The following is a 20,634-nucleotide window of genomic DNA, read 5'->3' on the forward strand; positions in this document are numbered from 1 at the left end:
TTCCAAAAACTGTTTAAGTTGAATTCAATCATGAGGAAACAACCAGACAAAGCAAAATAGCGAGTGGGTCATATTAAAAACAAAGACAAAATGGGCCTGGATTTGTTTTTTAATGTCACTATCCTAAAAGGAAAAAAAAAAAATACCCCAGGAAACTAAAGTGACATAACACCTAAAAGCAATGCATTATCCTTGATTCGATCCTGGATTAGGGAAAGTAAAATTTTTAGAAAGCTAGAAATCTAGGCTTCCCTGGTGGCGCAGTGGTTCAGAGTCCGCCTGCCAATGCAGGGGACACGGGTTTGTGCCCCGGTCCAGGAAGATCCCACATGCCGCAGAGTGGCTAGGCCCGTAAGCCATGGCTGCTGGGCCTTCACGTCCAGAGACTGTGCTCCGCAACGGGAGAGGACACAACAGTGAGAGGCCCGCGTACCAAAAAAAAAAAAAAAAAAAAAAAAGCTAGAAATCTGTAACTGCAACAACTAGGAAATTAGAATATGGACTGTGTATTAGATAATATTATTGTATATCAATGTTAAATTTCTTTAATGTGACAATGGTTTTAGTTTAGTAGAATGTCTTTGTTCTTAGGAGCTATACATCAAAATGTTTAGGGGTACAGCATTATAAAATCTGCAATTTACTTCCAAAAGGTTCCAAAGGGGAGAGAAAGAAAGAAAAAAGAGAGAAAGCAAATGGGAACAGGCAATTTGAGAAGGGCTTATCATAAATCAGTGTTCACTACACAATTCTTTCAAGTTATGAATTTTTCACAATAAACAATTGGGAAAAATTAAAGAGCTGATTAACGTATTCAAGAAATTAGAAGACAAATTGGAATTTGCATTAAGAAATGGAATCTAAAAAAAAAAGAAGAATCAAAGGGAAATTCTAGAACTGAAAAATACAGTAACTGAAATTAAGACCCAAATGGAAGGGTTGAATAGCCAATCAGACAACTGAAGAAAAGATTACTATGCTAGAGAATAGGTCAATAGAAAATAAGACCTGAAGCACAAACTCAAAAAAGAATAAAGGTAAAGAATAGGAAGAATGGGCTTCCCTGGTGGCTCAGTGGTTGAGAGTTTGCCTGCTGATGCAGGGTACACGGGTCCGTGCCCCGGTCCAGGAAGATCCCACATGCCACGGAGCGGCTGGACCCGTGAGCCATGGCCGCTGAGCCTGCGCGTCCGGAGCCTGTGCTCCGCAACGGGAGAGGCCACAACAGTGAGAGGCCCGCGTACAGCAAAAAAAAAAAAAAAAAGGAATAGGAAGAATGCAAGTGACATATGGGACATAGTGGAAAAAGTCTAACAAACATGACCGAAATCTCAGAAGGAAAAGAAAAAAATGGGACGCTATTTAAACATAATGGCTGAGGAATTTCCAAACTGATAAGACACCAAGCCACAGTTTAAGAAACTCTGTAAACCTTAAGGATAGAAAAACCAGACCTAAGCACATCAAATAACACTGCTAAAAAACTGCTAAAGACAAAACGGAAAATCTTAAAGGCAAGAGGAAAAAACATGTATTACCTTTAAAGGAACAATTAGACTGATAGCTGACTTGCCAAAATACAAAATGGGAACCAAATATCTTCAAAGTACTGGAAGAAAATAATTGTCAATTGGTTACTTATACCCAGCAAAAAATCCTTCCAAAATGCAACAAAATTAAGACACATCGGGACCAAAAGAAAAAAAATAAAAGGAGACAGTTCATTACCAATAGAACAAAGAAGAAAATACTAAAGGGTGTTCTTCAAGCAGAATGAAAATAATTCTGGATAGAAACATGGAAATCAGGAAGGAATGAAGAGTAATGGAAAGGCTAAGTACGTAAGTAAATCTCTGTGAACACTGACTATATAAAGCAACAATATCTTGTAGGGTTTAAAATAAATGAATCTATATACCTGAGAGGAATTTCACATTCTCCTAAGATGCAGAAAGTGGAAAAGAACATTGTTTTGGAGTTAATAAATAAAAGCAAATAAACTACAAAGTAACTTTTCTTAAATGCAGCAGAAAGCTGAGGTCCCAGGACAACCAAGTAGACTGAAATTTAAAGAGACCTCACCAAGTGTTGGCTCATCTGTGGCAGAACAAAGAAAAGAGATATGGGGCACCAGACGACCAGGTAATAAAAATTCAATTAAAATTATTAACAAATTGATAAAAAAATTGTATATGTGTGGGCTAGTATGTACATATAAAACCCATGGGACTCTTGGACACAAGGGGAATTCACCACCACCTACAGGCTCTTATCCACACACCTCCACCAAATACTCCGGAGAAAGAATGGGGGTAGGGCAGGAGACCAGAGAAAACCTCTTTGGTGGTACAGTCTTGGAGGACAGGAGTAGCCACAAGAGCAGAAAGGACACAAAAAGCTCTGACTAGGCCCTTCTCCCCTACTGAACAAAAGCCTTAACTGGTATGGGAAGGGCAGCAAATGATGTTACCCTCAAGGCTTATAGGTTAAGTAAGGCCCATTGCTGTTGCAGTAAGGGTAAAAGAAAAACACCTCTACCCCTACAGGACAGGGCATAAAACCGTCTTGAGCCCATAATACTATAACAATAACACCACAGAGGTCTCCTACCACTGAAGGAAGGGCAAAACAAATTTATCCTGCACAAGATCTGCCAGATGCAAGGCAGAGCATCAATGCCACAGGGGAGGACAGAGTCACTGAGAAAGCCCCACCAGTGAGAACACTGGACACTGGAACTGCTAAAGACTACAGTAGACAAGGGCAACAGAGAATGTTACTGTCCCCTACACCCCCAAACAAACAAACAAATGCTAAACACATCATATTCAAACTCCTGAAAGCCAGAAATAAAGAGAAAATATTGGAGGAGTAATCCTTTTTCCTTACTACCAAGGTACCCTTGACTGTAACAGCTCAATTGTAGAACTTTATATTGTAATTATTTGGGCCTTTGTTCATCTTTTTTAATAGACTGTAAGCTCTTCAAAAGTAAAGAACAGGGGCTTCGCTGGTGGCGCAGTGGTTGAGAGTCCGCCTGCCGATGCAGGGGACACGGGTTCGTGCCCCGGTCCGGGAGGATCCCACATGCTGCTGTGAAGCGGCTGGGCCCGTGAGCCATGGCTGCTGAGCCTGCGCGTCCGGAGCCTGTGCTCCGCAACCGGAGAGGCCACAACAGTGAGAGGCCCGCCTACCGCAAAAAAAAAAAAAAAAAAAGTAAAGAACAACCTTAATTATTTCTGCCTCTCTGAAAATCTCCTGGCCATAGAGCCATTTAAACAAATATATATTAAATTATTAAATATGAAGCAAAATGACAAGATACTATCATCTCATAAATCTGTAACACCTCTTTGTTTTCCCAAACATGAAGCCCATTCTTTTACTAGGTAGCGGAGATACTTACTGGATTGGGAGTAAGCTATAATAACAGAATCCACAATGTTTAGAGAGAGAAAGGGCAAGAAAAAACAAGCAAACCAGTTTACAGATAAAGAAAACAAAGGCCCTGAAAGGACCTTTTTCATTCAGAGTCCTCATTTGTAGAACTTTGCGTGCCTTACCCAGCTGGAGCCCTGGTTCTGTTTTGTTTTAAACATACATTTTGCTTTAGCAATGAGAAGAATCTCCATATTTTCCTAGCCCAAATCGGAAGATTTAAGAATCTCAGAAAAATTTCAGTGAAGGGAAACTTAAAGTCTCCCCAAAATGGGAGTCTTTTCTGGAATGACCCTACTTTAAAATATTACCAGTATTTCTGAAATAGGAAAAAAAAAAGGAGAATAGCAGTTAACCCCAGGCAACTAAACCAAATATAAACTTGGCATCTTCTAACGCTCATTATGTTATCATAGTTTTCTGTTTTTTAACTAAACTAAAATATAGATGGCAGCTATATGTATTTCCTAGGACAATTCTATGAGGAATTGGTCTCAGGAAACTTCCCATACTGCTCCTTGTGTAAATGTGTCCAGTAGAACCGAAGTGACAAAAGAACTGTCTTCTCATTTCAAGCGTCCTTATTGATCTTGATGCGGCCTCACCCACTGGTCAACTGTGCCTCTCCTTTCAAATATGTGTCTTTTGGAACAAGAACGAAATACAAAACTGACCTCTAGAGAAACCTGGGAAACTTGAATATCACAGTCTAAGTAAACTGTCAGTGAAAAATTACCCAGGATGATACTGCCAGTACTATACATTAAGGGGTCATAATCTGTCCCTTTATTTTGAATTCCAGGAGGGTTTAAGAATTGTTGGCATCCAAGAAACAAGTAATCCTGTTTTGATCACTGAATCATTAAGAAAATGCAACCAAATCCTGATACCTCAGACACTACACTACATTGCTCACTGTTCTTCCCCTCCGCTAAGCTGCAGAAAGAAGAAAGGAAAAGGGATTCTTTACAAGGAGAGAGTAAAGCACTTACACTTCATAGGACTTTCTAGCCACAGATGCCAGGTGCTACCCACTGAAATCCAGGCTTGGACTAAGCTCCACATTTCTGAAAGGACCATCTCAACCGAAGCCTGGGGCTCAGAGTCAGCAGGAGGAAGCTGCAGCTCCCACTAGCAGCACATTTCAAAGAGGCTGCAACAAGAGAACATTTTCCATTTAGGCAACTAATTCCGATCTTCCATTCCACAAAGCAGTAGCAGAACAGGCCTTTACTATCAGTCTTTTCAAAAGATATTTCCATGACTATGTGATGAATATGAAGCAGGCTATGGCCCAGCAATCCTTTCACTAACATGCTCTAAGTCTTTCATTATACTTCACAGCAGACCCTAAAAGTACTTGCCTTTTTTTCCTGTAACAGTCACGACTGCTCCAAGACTCACTTCTACACTAACAGTTCTAAAACTGCCTAATCAATGGAAATCACTGAGCAGACCCTTAACATTGCAAGTACACACCCAAATGGGGCGGGGGGGGGGGCTAAGGATTCATCAGCTGCCAAGAATCAGAAGCAGATTAGAGCTGCTAGTTAATCCTATACAAAAACTCCTCAAATTAAGCAGCATTACTTAAAAATACTTCACTGAAAACAGGAGAGCTCTGGCAAATAGAAAATTATGTTCTGGAAATACAAATATTTCAATGAAATTTGATAAGTAAGAATAAATGTGTACGACTGCTGTACTTTTTAAAAACATTTCAGTTAGTGAATAATACATCTATTAAATAAAGATTTATAGTATACTGGAAGGAGGAGCAGACCAGGCAAGAGCACAGTAAAAAGAACCCCTACAAAACAGTCAATCAGACACTGCAACATTATAGACACATGCCTTGTACCAATATGGTATAGAGCTAGAAAATCAGAATTTCCCAAATCAAGAAAAAGTCATTTTCATGAGACGGGTAAAGAACAAACTAGTCTTATTAACCTGAAAAAGAGAAAGGAATTTTTTGTCAGTCAACTACCTTACGTTTTTGTATCTAATCCTTTATGAAAATTTTACAAATTTAAGATAAATTGCTAGGTCTGTCACAAGTTACTTTCTGATGGTTTTCTTGAACAGCGAGGAGAGAAAATGATATGAATAGATATTAGGAAATATATAAGCTCTAGATCTCAAAAGAAAACCATCACTACCTAAAACTGTTATCTTTCAAAATAATTTGTCTTGCAAGATGGTCTGAAATACAGAAACTATGGTGAAGTGAAACTTAGCTAATACCTTCACCACAGCAGTGATGAGTAAACAACTCCCAACTCCAAAAGCAGAGTGTAAGTGAAAAATAATCATAAAGCCCCAAGCAAGCTCCCAGAACCAGACTACCCATGTATGCATAAACAAGTTTTCTAGAAGCAAAAAAGCTCATTTATAGAGATAAGTTCAGCCAATTTACATTTTCACAGCCATCCCCATAATAACTGAATAGATAATTAAAAGGGAGATATTATTTCCCTTATGGGAGGAAAGAGATTCCTGGCTAAAAATTAAACCATAAGCTGCTGAGTGTGCGGGGGAGAGAGCGGCGGGCGGGCGCCGGAGGAAGGGAGGAAGGGAGGGAGGGAGCGAGCGAGCGAGCGAGCAAGCGAGGGAACAAGCAAGCGACGCGGGCCGCCCCTTCCCCGACGCGGCCCAAGCCGCCGCCGCCGCCGCCGCCGCCGCCGCACCGGCGGCCTCCTCCCCTCCCCTCCCTCCCGTCGCCCTGCCGCGGGGAGGGGGCTCGCGTCGCCGTCTCCAGCCGCTCCCGATGAAGCAGGTGCCGACGCAGGGAAGCACGTCTCGCTCTAGACCTGACAGAACTAGTTCACCCTCATCTGTCATAATCCCATTATTATGACTCTGATGGTCGTCACCATAGGTGCTCCCCTTATAGAGAGAGGGCACGCTATTCCCAGCCATATACAGATAACAGGGCAAGAGAAAGTTCTGATTCACTAGATGAGTATAAGAAGACATATTCAAGGCGCACATCATCTCATTCTTACTTAGAGACTCTCTAGATGGGGAAGAGAGGAAAGTGTTCTTCAAAATTAGAAAGAGAATCCAAAAGGACTTCAGAAAATGGAGCAATGAAAAGATGTTCTCCTCCCACGAATCAACTGGGATTCCGACGGGGGTCATCATATTCCAAGCATGGTAACACTGCTTCCCGTTATAAATCTGCCCCTTCAAAATCTGCACCTAAGTCTGATCAATTTAAAAATTCTTTCTGTTGTACAGAATGGAATGAGGAAATCAAACAGTCTCATTCTTTCAGTTTACAGACTCCTTGTTCAAAAGGTAGTGAATTAAGAATGATTAGTAAAGTTCCTGAAAGACAGAAGATTGGGTCTCCATGACATTTTTTTTCTTCTTAAATTCCATATATTTGTGTTAGCATACGGTATTTCTCTCTTTCTGACTTACTTCACTCTGCATGACAGACTCTAGGTCTATCCACCTCATTACAAATAGCTCAATTTCATTTCTTTTTATGGCTGAGTAATATTCCATTGTATATATGTGCCACATCTTCTTTATCCATTCATCCGATGATGGACATTTAGGTTGTTTCCTTCTCCGGGCTATTGTAAATAGGGCTGCTATGAACATTTTGGTACATGACTCTTTTTGAATTATGGTTTTCCCAGGGTATATGCCCAGTAGTGGGATTGCTGGGATTGCTGGGTCATATGGTAGTTCTATTTGTAGTTTTTTAAGGAACCTCCATACTGTTCTCCATAGTTGCTGTATCAATTCACATTCCCACCAGCAGTGCAAGAGTGTTCCCTTTTTCCCACACCCTCTCCAGAATTTATTGTTTCTGGACTTTCTGATGATGGCCATTCTGACTGGTGTGAGATGATATCTCATTGTAGTCTTGATTTGCATTTCTCTAATGATTAAAGATGTTGAGCATTCTTTCATGTGTTTGTTGGAAGTCTGTATATCTTCTGTGGAGAAATGTCTCTTTAGGCCTTCTGCCCATTTTTGGATTGGGTTGTTTTTTTGTTATTGAGCTGCATGAGCTGCTTATAAATTTTGGAGATTAATCCTTTGTCAGTTGCTTCATTTGCAAATATTTTCTCCCATTCTGCGGGTTGTCTTTTCGTCTTGTTTATGGTTTCCTTTGCTGTGCAAAAGCTTTGAAGTTTCATTAGGTCTCATGTGTTTATTTTTGTCTTTATTTCCATTTCCCTAGGAGGTGGGTCAAAAAGGATCTTGCTGTGATTTATGTCAGAGTGTTCTCCCTATGTTTTCCTCTAAGAGTTTGATAGTTTCTGGCCTTACATTTAGGTCTTTAATCCATTTTGAGCTTATTTTTGTGTATGGTGATAGGGAGTGATCTAAGCTCATACTTTTACATGTCCCTGACCAGTTTTCCCAGCACCACTTATTGAAGAGGCTGTCCTTTCTCCACTGTACATTCCTGCATCCTTTATCAAAGATAAGGTGACCATATGTGCGTGGGTTTATCTCTGGGCTTTCTTTCCTGTTCCATTGATCTATCTTTCTGTTTTTGTGCCACTACCAGACTGTCTTGATTACTGTAGCTTTGTAGTATAGTCTGAAGTCAGGGCGCCTGATTCCTCCAGCTCCATTTTTTGTTCTCAAGATTGCTTTGGCTATTCGGGGTCTTTTGTGTTTCCATACAAGTTGTGAAATTTTTTGTTCCTGTTCTGTGAAAAATGCCAGTGGTAGTTTGATAGGGATTGCATTGAATCTGTAGATTGCTTTGGGTAGTAGAGTCATTTTCACAATGTTGATTCTTCCAATCCAAGAACATGGTACATCTCTCCATCTATTTGTATCATCTTTAATTTCTTTCATCAGTGTCTTATAATTTTCTGCATACAGGTCTTTTGTCTCCTTAGGTAGGTTTATTCCTAGATATTTTATTCTTTTTGTTGCAATGGTAAGTGGGAGTGTTTTCTTGATTTCACTTTCAGATTTTTCATCATTAGTATATAGGAATGCCAGAGATGTCTGTGCATGAATTTTGTATCCTGCTACTTTACCAAATTCATTGATTAGCTCTAGTAGTTTTCTGGTAGCATCTTTAGGATTCTCTATGTATAGTATCATGTCATCTGCAAACAGTGACAGCTTTACTTCTTCTTTTCCGATTTGGATTCCTTTTATTTCCTTTTCTTCTCTGATTGCTGTGGCTAAAACTTCCAAAACTATGTTGAATAAGAGTGGTGAGAGTGGGCAACCTTGTCTTGTTCCTGATCTTAGTGGAAATGCTTTCAGTTTTTCACCATTGAGGACGATGTTGGCTGTGGGTCTGTCATATATGGCCTTTATTTTCTTGAGGAAAGTTCCCTCTATGCCTACTTTCTGCAGGGTTTTTATCATAAATGGGTGTTGAATTTTGTCGAAAGCTTTCTCTGCATCTATTGAGATGATCATATGGTTTTTCTCCTTCAATTTGTTAATATGAGGTTAATATCACATTGATTGATTTGCGTCTATTGAAGAATCCTTGCATTCCTGGAATAAACCCCACTTGATCATGGTGTATGATCCTTTTAATGTGCTGTTGGATTCTCTTTGCTAGTATTTTGTTGAGGATTTTTGCATCGATGTTCATCAGTGATATTGGCCTGTAGTTTTCTTTCTTTGTGACATCCTTGTCTGGTTTTGCTATCAAGGTGATGGTGGCCTCGTAGAATGAGTTTGGGAGTGTTCCTCCCTCTGCTATATTTTGGAAGAGTTTGAGAAGGATAGGTGTTAGCTCTTCTCTGAATGTTTGATAGAATTTGCCTGTGAAGCCATCTGGTCCTGGGTTTTCATTGTTGGAAGATTTTTTTATCACAGTTTCAATTTCAGTGCTTGTGATTGGTCTGTTCATATTTTCTATTTCTTCCTGATTCAGTCTTGGCAGTTTGTGCATTTCTAAGAATTTGTCCATTTCTTCCAGGTTGTCCATTTTATTGGCATAGAGTTGCTTGTAGAAATTCTCTCATGATCTTTTGTATTTCTGCAGTGTCAGTTGTTACTTCTCCTTTTTCATTTCTAATTCTATTGATTTGAGTCTTCTCCCTTTTTTTCTTGATGAGTCTGGCTAATGGTTTATCAATTTTGTTTATCTTCCCAAAGAACCAGCTTTTAGTTTTATTGATTTTTGCTATCGTTTCCTTCATTTCTTTTTCATTTATTTCTGATCTGACTTTTATGATTTCTTTCCTTCTGCTAACTTTGGGGTGTTTTTGTTCTTCTTTCTCTAATTGCTTTAGGTGCAAGGTTAGGTTGTTTATTCGAGATGTTTCCTGTTTCTTAAGGTGGGATTGTATTGCTATAAACTTCCCTCTTAGAACTGCTTTTGCTGCGTCCCATAGGTTTTGGGTCGTCGTGTCTCCATTGTCATTTGTTTCTAGGTATTTTTTGATTTCCTCTTTGATTTCTTCAGTGATCACTTCGTTATTAAGTAGTGTATTGTTTAGCCTCCATGTGTTTGTATTTTTTACAGATCTCTTCCTGTAATTGATATCTAGTCTCATAGCATTGTGGTCGGAAAAGATACTTGATACAATTTCAATTTTCTTAAATTTACCAAGGCTTGATTTGTGACCCCAGATATGATCTATCCTGGAGAATGTACCATGAGCACTTGAGAAAAATGTGTATTCTGTTGTTTTTGGATGGAATGTCCTATAAATATCAATTAAGTCCATCTTGTTTAATGTATCATTTAAAGCTTGTGTTTCCTTATTTATTTTCATTTTGGATGATCTGTCCACTGGTGAAAGTGGGGTGTTAAAGTCCCCTACTATGAATGTGTTACTGCCAATTTCCCCTTTTATGGCTGTTAGTATCTGCCTTATGTATTGAGGTGCTCCTATGTTGGGTGCATACATATTTGCAATTGTTATATCTTCTTCTTGGATCGATCCCTGGATCATTATGTAGTGTCCTTCTTTGTCTCTTCTAGTAGTCTTTATTTTAAAGATTATTTTGTCTGATATGAGAATTGCTACTCCAGCTTTCTTTTGGTTTCCATTTGCATGGAATATCTTTTTCCATCCCCTTACTTTCAGTCTGTATGTGTCTCTAGGTCTGAAGTGGCTCTCTTGTACACAGCATATATATGGGTCTTGTTTTTGTATCCATTCAGCCAATCTGTGTCTTTTGGTGGGAGCATTTAGTCCATTTACATTTAAGGTAATTACCGGTATGTATCTTCCTATTCCCATTTTCTTAATTGTTTTGGGTTCGTTATTGTAGGTCTTTTCCTTCTGTTGTGTTTCTTGCCTGGAGAAGTTCCTTTAGCATTTGTTGTAAAGCTGGTTTGGTGGTGCTGAACTCTCTCAGCTTTTGCTTGTCTGTAAACGTTTTAATTTCTCCATCAAATCTGAATGAGATCCTTGCTGGGTAGAGTAATCTTGGTTGCAGGTTTTTCTCCTTCATCACTTTAAATATGTCCTGCCACTCCCTTCTGGCTTGCAGAGTTTCTGCTGAAAGGTCAGCTGTTAACCTGATGGGGATTCCCTTGTGTGTTATTTGTTGTTTTTCCCTTGCTGCTTTTAATATGTTTTCTTTGTATTCAATTTTTGACAGTTGGATTAATATGTGTCTTGGCCTATTTCTCCTTGGATTTCTCCTGTATGGGACTCTCTGTGCCTCCTGGACTTGACTGACTATTTCCTTTCCCATATTAGGGACGTTTTCAACTATAATCTCTTCAAATATTTTCTCAGTCCTTTCTTTTTCTCTTCTTCTTCTGGAACTCCTGTAATTCCAATGTTGGTGTGTTTAATGTTGTCCCAGAGGTCTCTCAGACTGTCCTCAGTTCTTTTCATTCTTTTTTCTTTCTTCTGCTCTGCAGTAGTTATTTCCACTATTTTATCTTCCACCTCACTTACCCGTTCTTCTGCCTCAGTTATTCGGCTATTGATCCCATCTAGAGTATTTTTAATTTCATTTATTCTGTTTCTAATCGTTGCTTGATTCACCTTTAGTTCTTCTAGGTCCTTGTTAACTGTTTCTTGCATTTTGTCTATTCTATTTCCAAGATTTTGGATCATCTTTACTACCATTATTCTGAATTCTTTTTCAGCCTGTCCTCAAACTGAGAAGTTCTTCTTTCATAAAGCAACAGAGAAGAATTCAGAAATTTCTTTTACGCAGCTCAACCAAAAACAGACAGATAATCACCTGTCTGAAATTGCTCATCCTCAGAGTGATGGGCTTGATAGTACAAGTCATACAGACATAAAATCTGACCCTCTAGGTCATCCAAATTCTGAGGAAGCAGTGAAAGCCAAAATAACTTCTAGGCAGCAAGAAGAGCTACCAGTTTATTCTTCTGATGATTGTGAAGATGTTTCAAGTAAGTCTCGGCAACAGACCAGTTTCCCTATCAGGCCAGAGGGTAGACTGGGAAAAACAGAGTCAAATTTTTCTTCTTGTGAGATCTCCCGAGTGGATGGTTTCCCTTCATCAGAAGAGCTCAGAAGTCTAGGGTGGGACTTCTCTCAACAAGAAAAGCCTACTACCACATATCAGCAACCTGACAGCAGCTATGGAGCCTGTGGTGGACACAAGTATCAGCAAAGTGCCAAACAGTACAGTGGGACACCTAATTACTGGCAAGGCAATGGCTACTGGGATCCAAGATCAGCAGGCAGACCGCCCGAAACTGGGGTTGTGTATGATCGAATTCAAGGGCAGGTACCAGATTCCTTAACAGATGACCGTGAAGAGGAGGAGAATTGGGATCAACGTGGAGGATCTCACATTTCAAGTCAGTCCAGTAAATTTTTTCTGTCCCTTCAGAAGGACAAGGTGTCAGTGCAAGCACCTGAAATAAGCAGCAATTCCATTAAGGACTCTTTGGCTGTGAATGAGAAGAAAGATCTTTCGAAAAACTTAGAAAAAAATGATATGGAAGATAGAGGGCCTCTTAAAAACAGGAGAAAGGAATTGGAGAGTGATTCTGAACGTGATGGCGAGCTTCAGGACAGAAAGAAAGTTAGAGTGGAGGTAGAGCAGGGAGAGACAGCAGTGCCTCTAGGCTCAGCAGTGGTTGGGCCTTCGTGTGTCATGGAGGACTTCAGGGACCCACAGCGGTGGAAGGAACGTGCCAAACAAGGGAAGATGCCTTGTTACTTTGATCTGATTGAAGAAAATGTTTATTCAACAGAAAGAAAGAAGAATAAATCCCATCGGGATTTTAAGCGAATGCAATGTCAGTGTACACCTCTTTCTAAAGATGAAAGAGCTCAAGGTGAAATAGCATGTGGGGAAGATTGTCTTAATCGTCTCCTCATGATTGAATGTTCTCCTCGGTGTCCAAATGGGGATTATTGTTCCAATAGACGGTTTCAAAGAAAACAGCATGCAGATGTGGAAGTCATACTCACAGAAAAGGCAGGCTGGGGCTTGAGAGCTGCTAAAGACCTTCCTTCGAACACTTTTGTCCTGGAATATTGTGGAGAGGTACTTGATCATAAAGAGTTTAAAGCCCGGGTAAAGGAGTATGCACGAAACAAAAACACCCACTCCTATTTCATGGCCCTGGAGAATGATGAGATAATAGATGCCACTCAGAAAGGAAACTGCTCCCGGTTCATGAATCACAGCTGTGAACCAAACTGTGAGGCTCAAAAATGGATTGTGAATGGACAACTGAGAGTTGGGTTTTTTACCACCAAACTGGTTCCTTCAGGCTCAGAGCTAACATTTGGCTATCAGAAAGAAGTGCAGAAATGTTTCTGTGGGTCGGCTAATTGCCGGGGTTACCTGGGAGGAGAGAACAGAGTCAGCATCAGAGCAGCAGGAGGGAAAATGAAGAAAGAACGATCTCGGAAGAAGGATTCGGTGGATGGAGAGCTAGAAGCTCTGATGAAGAATGGTGAGGGTCTCTCTGATACAAGCCAGGTGCTCAGCTTATCCTGGCTAATGGTTACAATTGAAACTTTGGAACAGAAACTTACCTGTCTCAAGCTCATACAGAACACACATTCACAGTCTTGCCTGAAGTCCTTTCTGGAACATCATGGGCTGTCTTTGCTGTGGATCTGGATGGCAGAACTAGGTGATGGCCGGGAAAGTAACCAGAAGCTTCAGGAAGAGATTATAAAGACTTTGGAACATTTACCCATTCCTACTAAAAATATGTTGGCGGACAGCAAAGTACTTCCTATTATTCAACGTTGGTCTCAAACCAAGACTGCTGTCCCTCAGCTGAGTGAAGGAGATGGGTATTCTAGCGAGAATACATCACGTGCTCACATACCACTCCACACACCTGATCCTTCCACCAAGCTGAGCATAGAAGCTGACACAGACACCCCCAAGAAGCGAATGTTTCGCAGACTTAAAATTATAAGTGAAAATAGCATGGACAGTGCGATCTCTGAGGCTACCAGCAAGCTAGAAGGCAACGATGGCAAAGAGAACCCTGAGCAGTTAGAAAACGTCCCTGTAGAAGAAGAGGAAGAGTTACAGTCACAACAGCTACTCATACAACAGCTGCTTGAATCTAAAGTTGATAGTGAAATTGCTGTGGAGGCCATTAAGCTACCCACATCGGAACCAGAGGCTGACACTGAAATAGAGCCTAAAGAGAGCAATGGCACAAAACTAGACGAACCTATTGCTGAGCAAACACCATCCCAAGATGAAGAGGAGGGGGTATCTGATATGGAGAGTGAGAGGAGCCAGGAACAGCCAGATAAAACAGTAGATATAAGTGATTTGGCCAACAAGCTCCTGGACAGTTGGAAAGACCTAAAGGAGGTATATCGAATTCCAAAGAAAAGTCAAACTGAAAAGGAGAGCACAATAACTGAACGAGGAAGGGATGCTGTTGGCTTCAGAGATCAAACAGTTGCCCCAAAGACTCCTAACAGGTCAAGAAAGAGAGACCCAGACAAACAAACTCAAAAGAAAGAGAAAAGGCAACGAAGGGGCTCCCTCTCACCACCACCTTCTCCCTATGAGCGGGGAACAAAAAGGCCAGGTGACAGATATGATACACCAACTTCCAAAAAGAAAGTACAAATTAAAGATCGCAATAAACTTTCTACAGAGGAGCGTCGAAAGTTGTTTGAGCAGGAGGTAGCTCAGCGGGAGGCTCAACAACAACAGCAGCAGATGCAGAACCTGGGAAGGACGTCTCCACTGCCCTATGACTCTCTTGGCTACAATGCCCCTCATCACCCCTTTGCTGGCTACCCACCAGGTTATCCCATGCAGGCCTATGTGGATCCCAGCAATCCTAATGCTGGAAAGGTGCTCCTCCCCACACCCAGCATGGATCCTGTGTGTTCTCCTGCTCCTTATGATCATTCTCAGCCCTTGCTGGGACGTTCTACAGAATCCCTTGCTGCCCCTCCACCTGTGCCAGTGGTGCCACATGTGGCAGCCCCTGTGGAAGTTTCCAGTTCACAGTATGTGGCCCAAAGTGATGGTGTGGTACACCAAGACTCCAGAGTCACCGTCTTGCCAGTGCCAGCCCCAGGCCCGGTCCAGGGACAGAATTATGGGGTTTGGGATTCAAACCAACAGTCCGTGAGTGTACAGCAGCAGTACTCTCCTGCACAGTCTCAAGGAACCATAGATTATCAAGGACAGGCTTGTCCAACTGTCTGTGGTGTGACATCACCCTATTCACAGACAACTCCACCAATTGTACAGAGTTATGCCCAGCCAAGTCTTCAGTACATCCAGGGACAACAGCTTTTCACAACTCACCCACAAGGAGTGGTGGTACAGCCAGCCACAGCCATGACTACAATAGTTGTACCAGGGCAGCCTCAGCCCTTACAGCCACCTGAAATGGTTGTGACAAATAATCTCCTGGATTTACCATCCCCACCTCCTCCCAAACCAAACACCATTGTCTTACCTCCCAACTGGAAGACAGCCCGAGGCCCAGAAGGGAAGATTTACTACTACCATGTGATCCCAAGGCAGATTCAGTGGGATCCTCCTACTTGGGAAAGCCCAGGAGATGATGCCAGCCTTGAGCATGAAGCTGAGATGGGCCTGGGAACCCCAACGTATGATGAAAATCCCACGAAGACCTCAAAAAAGCCTAAGACAGCAGAAGCACACACCTCCAGTGAGCTGGCTAAGAAAAGCAAACAAGTATTCAGAAAAGAGATGTCCCAGTTCATCGTCCAGTGCCTGAACCCTTACTGGAAAGCTGACTGCAAAGTGGGAAGAATTACCACAACTGAAGATTTCAAACACCTAGCTCGCAAGCTGACTCACGGCGTTATGAATAAGGAGCTGAAGTACTGTAAGAACCCCGAGGACCTGGAGTGCAATGAGAATGTGAAACGCAAAACCAAGGAGTACACTAAGAAGTACATGCAGAAGTTTGGGGCTGTTTACAGACCCAAACAGGTCACTGAATTAGAGTGACCTTCAGGGCCAGGGTGGGAGGGCGGGCAAGCTGGTAGGAGAGACTCTGGGGAGAAGAAATCCCGTGGGTCCTCTCTCCCCACCCCACTGTCAGGGCTGTGCTACTGATGACACATCACCCTGGGGAATTCAAACCTGCAGATTTCAACTGAAAGCCACAAAAATGAGCTCCATCTACAACAAGCAGTCCCTGGTTGTGAGCTGTTGGGAGAGGCCATCTCATGCAAAGGTTTAGGCCCTTGAGACCTTCCCTTCTGTGACCCTGGCCAGCCCTGACCCCATTCTCAAGCCTGGGTCTCCTCCTTGGCGGTGCTGTCAGCGCACAGACTCATGCACATCCCCACCCACGACCCCTTACCCTGACGATCTGTATTATATTTTAATGTATACGTGAATATATTGAAAATAATTTGTAAAAACAACAAAAAACATCATAAGCTATTCAAATTCCAGGAGAAATACTCAAACACTCTTATCTTCAAGACAATGTTGGAAGATGGTAGTGCCCATATGCATTACTCTATCTTGATCTCAATGAAAGGAATCAGTAAGACCAAATGACTACAGCACTGCACGCTGGGGTCTCCTGAGTTTCTGATGAAAACCTGAAGAATGAGAGCACTATCAGACATACTAAGCATACACTAACACAATGCTGAAGATTCAAGCTTCTTAATTGTATAGAAATATGAGCTGTCTGGCTTAAGGTTTAATAAAAAATGCATTATAGTGTTAGAAAACTCTGAGTGCTTATGTAAAAACATGTACCTTTTTAAGACTAGTTCTAAGTGTATTCTTCTGCTTTAGGGCCATCTGTATAAATGGTATTAACTATGGCTGAGACAGAAAATACAAGTAAACACTTAAGACGGAGAAAAACTGAAGAGTGCAGTGGGCTTGAAAAAAAAAGTAAAAAATATAATGTAAACTCCGTTAACAGAAAATTGCTTACCAAAAGAAAAAAAAATACAAATTTCATAATATTTTCATTTTGGGAAGTCTAACCAGAAAGAGGAAAATTAAATCGGTACTTTCAAGGGGTCCTGCATGCCAAACACTACAAAATTATCCCCGTTAGCAGTACTGTGAACTTCCAGGAAAGAGAAATAAAGCTTCTCTCTGGAACTTCACCTACATAACAGTACAACACTCTCTGGTAATATTTCAGTACCAGGGTACAAGCTAGGGAAACACAGGAGAGGTAATCTGAGCAAGCGCAACTTTCTAAGAATTAAATGTTTTTAAGTTCAACAGAGCTTATGGGACTTCTCTGGCGGTCCACTGGTTAAGACGCCGCGCTTCCACTGTGGGAGGCACAGATTCGAGCCAGGTCGGGGACTAAGATCCCGCATGCCACATAGCTCGGCCAAAACAAAAAAACAAAAACAAGAGCTTAAAATTCTGTAAAATCTAGAAAATAGTATGTCAGTTCCTCAAAAAAAACATAGAATTACCATATGATCCAGCAAGTCCCCTTCTGGTGATATACTCAAAAGAACTGAAAGCAGGGACTCCAACAGATATTTGTACACCTGGGCTCATAACAGTATTCACAATAGCCAAAACGTGGAAGCTACCCAAGTGTGTATCAACAGATGAATAGGTAAACAAAATGTGGTACACACAATATTATTCAGCCTTAAAAAGGGATGACATTCTGACACATTCTACAACATGGATGAACCCTGAGGACATTATGTTAGGTGAAAAAAGCCAGTCACAAAAGGACAAATACTGTATGATTCTACTTATATGAGGTACCTAGAGTAGTCAAGTTCATGGAGACAAAAAGCAGAATGGTGGTTGCCAGGGGCTGTAGGGAGAGAGAAATGGGGAGTTAGTTAACTGTATTTAACGGGTACAGATTTTCATTTTTACGAGACGAAAAAAGTTCTGGAGATGCATGGTGATGATGGTTGCACAACAATGGGAATGTACTTAAAGCCACTGAGCTACACACTTAAAAACGGTTCAAGTGGTAAATTGTATGCTATGTGTATTTCACCATAATTTTTAAAAAGGAATGAAATTCTGACATAGTCTACAACATGATGAACCTTGAAGATATTATGCTAAGTGAAATAAGCCAGACACAAAAAGGACAAATATCCTATCATTCTACTCATAAGGTAATTGGAGTAGTCAAATTCCTAGAGGGAAAAAAAAGTAGAATGGTGGTTACCAGGGGCTGAAGAGAGGAGGGGATGGAGAATTATTCTTTAATAGGTACAGAGTTTTAGTTTGGGAAGACAAAAAAGTTCTAGAGATGGGGGGTGGTGATGATTGCACAACATGAATGTACTTAATGCCACTGAACTGCACGCCTAAAAATGGTTAAAATGGCAACTTAGAAAATGTAGCAGTATCCACATCATTTTTTTTTTTTTTTTTTTCTTTTTGCGGTATGCGGGCCTCTCACTCTTGTGGCCTCCCCCGTTGCGAAGCACAGGCTCCGGACGCGCAGGCCCAGCGGCCATGGCTCACGGGCCCAGCCGCCCCGCGGCACATGGGATCCTCCCAGACCGGGGCACGAACCCGCATCCCCTGCATCAGCGGGCGGACTCTCAACCACTGCGCCACCAGGGAGGCCCTCCACATCATTTTATATCCTGTTTCAAACCATTGACTCTGGTCCAAGGCCTGGGAACATGAGAAATAAACTAATCCAAATACAAATGAATGCCACCAGATAACAGACTATCACGCCAACAGAAATACCGTCACAAATTCTCATTCATAAGCTCCAATACAACAAGGACATGAAATGACTATATTTGCACCGTCCAAGACTTGGAATGTGGCAGTGCAACTAAGGAATGGATTTTAACTTCATTTTAATTAACTTAAATTTAAACAGCCACAATAGCCATGTGGGTAATGGCAATCATATTAGACAATATAGCCAGAGTGGTATACTATTAAGTTGAAAGGCCTTTGGTTTTTATCATTTACTTACACACTCTCATTTTCCAGCAATGCAAAGTATACAGTATTCCTATGTTCACTGAACTAACTGGCCCCAAAGAAGTTATACACGAACATTTTCTATTTTCTAGACGGCTTGCCTTTCAAAAACATGTTTATGGGGTTTTTTGTTGTTGTTTTTTTTTTTTTTGCGGTACACGGGCCTCACACTGCTGTGGCCTCTCCCGTTGCGGAGCACAGGCTCTGGACGCGCAGGCTCAGCGGCCATGGCTCACGGGCCCAGCCGCTCCGTGGCATGTGGGATCTTCCCGGACCGGGGCACGAACCCGTGTCCCCTGCATCGGCAGGTGGACTCTCAACCACTGCGCCACTAGGGAGGCCCACATGTTTATGTTTTAAGAGTCACTTGACTGGAGGATGAGAGCAGAAACATTAAAAGATGTCTAGATTATCAGATAAATCAAATCAATGACTGCATTACTAGAGCAAAAACAAAGACTCTAGGTTTTAGAACTAGGCTCAAGAATCAAGAAACTCCAAAGAGAAAAATTACTAGGAAAGAAGTCTAAAGCTGATACTCCAGGACCCACGACCTTCCCGAGATATTTAGAATAAGAAAATTCTCAAGGATATGTCATAAACCAAACACTGCAATGCCATCGATTCCAGCTGATTTATACTTTTTTTTCTTTTCATCTTTCCTTTTCAGTGTACAGACTGAACTACGCAACTTTTGAGATAACCTCTAACCCACAGGTGGTCTCTGTGAAAGTAGTCCCCTTCTTATAATTTAAATTACAAACTTAGAACAAATGAGTAGCACAATTAATTAGCCCTATAAAGAGATGGTCTTCCCTTCCATTGGTTTCTGCATTGTCTACTAATTTTGGTTACTAGAGGTGGACAAAGAAAACTACTAAGTATTCAGAGTAGTCCACTGTTAAATAGGCTTCCTTTAAGATCTGTCTCAAAATAATTTTTTCTTTTAAAACACTTGGAAGACATCAGTGATATCTGCCTATCCCATAAAACAAAACCATGGCTGTAGGCTGTTTCCAAGAATTTTGGTGGAAAAAAAGTTTAATGAAGGTAGATTCTTCAGAAAATGGCTGTTTTATACAAATACCAGAGAAAGAGAAAAGATGCTAACTCATAGCATGGGCTGAACCATGTCCAAATTATACCGTTATACCAAATCTATTGTCACCAGGATCATTATAACTATACTAAAAGACTCTAAGATGAATAAGTATGGGGAAGAGGGAAGTAAGGATAATAGTTTTTCAAAACGTATATTATTCAAAGTGGTTTTGAAACAAACCAGGCAAATTCTGTTCCTTACCAATTTCATTTTTTTGTTAATTTTCTTAGGGACTGTACAGTTTGGGATGCTACTTTATTTTTTATTTATTTATTTTTTTTGCGGTACGTGGGCCTCTCACTGTTTTGGCCTCTCCCATTGTGGAGCACAGGCTCTGGATGCGCAGGCTCACGGGTCATGGCTCACGAGCCCAGCCGCTCTGCGGCATGTGGGATCTTCCCGGACTGGGGCACGAACCCGTGTCCCCTGCATCGGCAGGCGGACTTTCAACCACTGCGTCACCAGGGAAACTCCCTGGATGCTACTTTATATGGCATAATTTTAGTTACTACATTTTCTGTTTTCAACTGAAGTAGACTTTTTTTTCCCCCAGCCACGGTGTGCGGCTTGTGGGATCTTAATTTCCCAACCAGGGACTGAACCCGGGGCCCTCTGCAGTGAAAGCACAGAGTTCTAACCACTGGACCACCAGGGAATTCTTTACCAATTTCAAATTGAAAATTAAAACACTATGCTACTACACTGCATGTCTTGTGACTACTCTAAAACAGATTTTTGGTTTAAAATGTCAC

At 41.3% G+C, this 20,634-nt stretch overlaps 1 protein-coding gene and 1 pseudogene across 2 annotated transcripts; both read left to right on the forward strand.

Moving 5' to 3' along the window:
- The first annotated feature begins 6,290 nt into the window (after window positions 1-6,290).
- LOC308622474 (histone-lysine N-methyltransferase SETD2-like) lies at window positions 6,291-7,906 on the forward strand (annotated as a pseudogene). The gene has a single exon. The product of its transcript is annotated as a histone-lysine N-methyltransferase SETD2-like (transcript).
- A 3,485-nt stretch (window positions 7,907-11,391) lies between these two features.
- On the forward strand, window positions 11,392-15,866 carry LOC308622774 (histone-lysine N-methyltransferase SETD2-like; the record flags this gene model as incomplete). The annotated part of the gene is made up of 1 exon (XM_081244404.1): window positions 11,392-15,866. A coding segment is annotated over one exon (4,425 nt), but the record flags the coding sequence as incomplete, so codon positions are not given.
- Between the last annotated feature and the right edge of the window lie 4,768 nt (window positions 15,867-20,634).

Source organism: Mesoplodon bidens, assembly GCF_964165515.1.
Source record: "Mesoplodon bidens genome assembly, chromosome: 9".
In the NCBI taxonomy this organism is placed as follows: Eukaryota; Metazoa; Chordata; class Mammalia; order Artiodactyla; family Ziphiidae; genus Mesoplodon; species Mesoplodon bidens.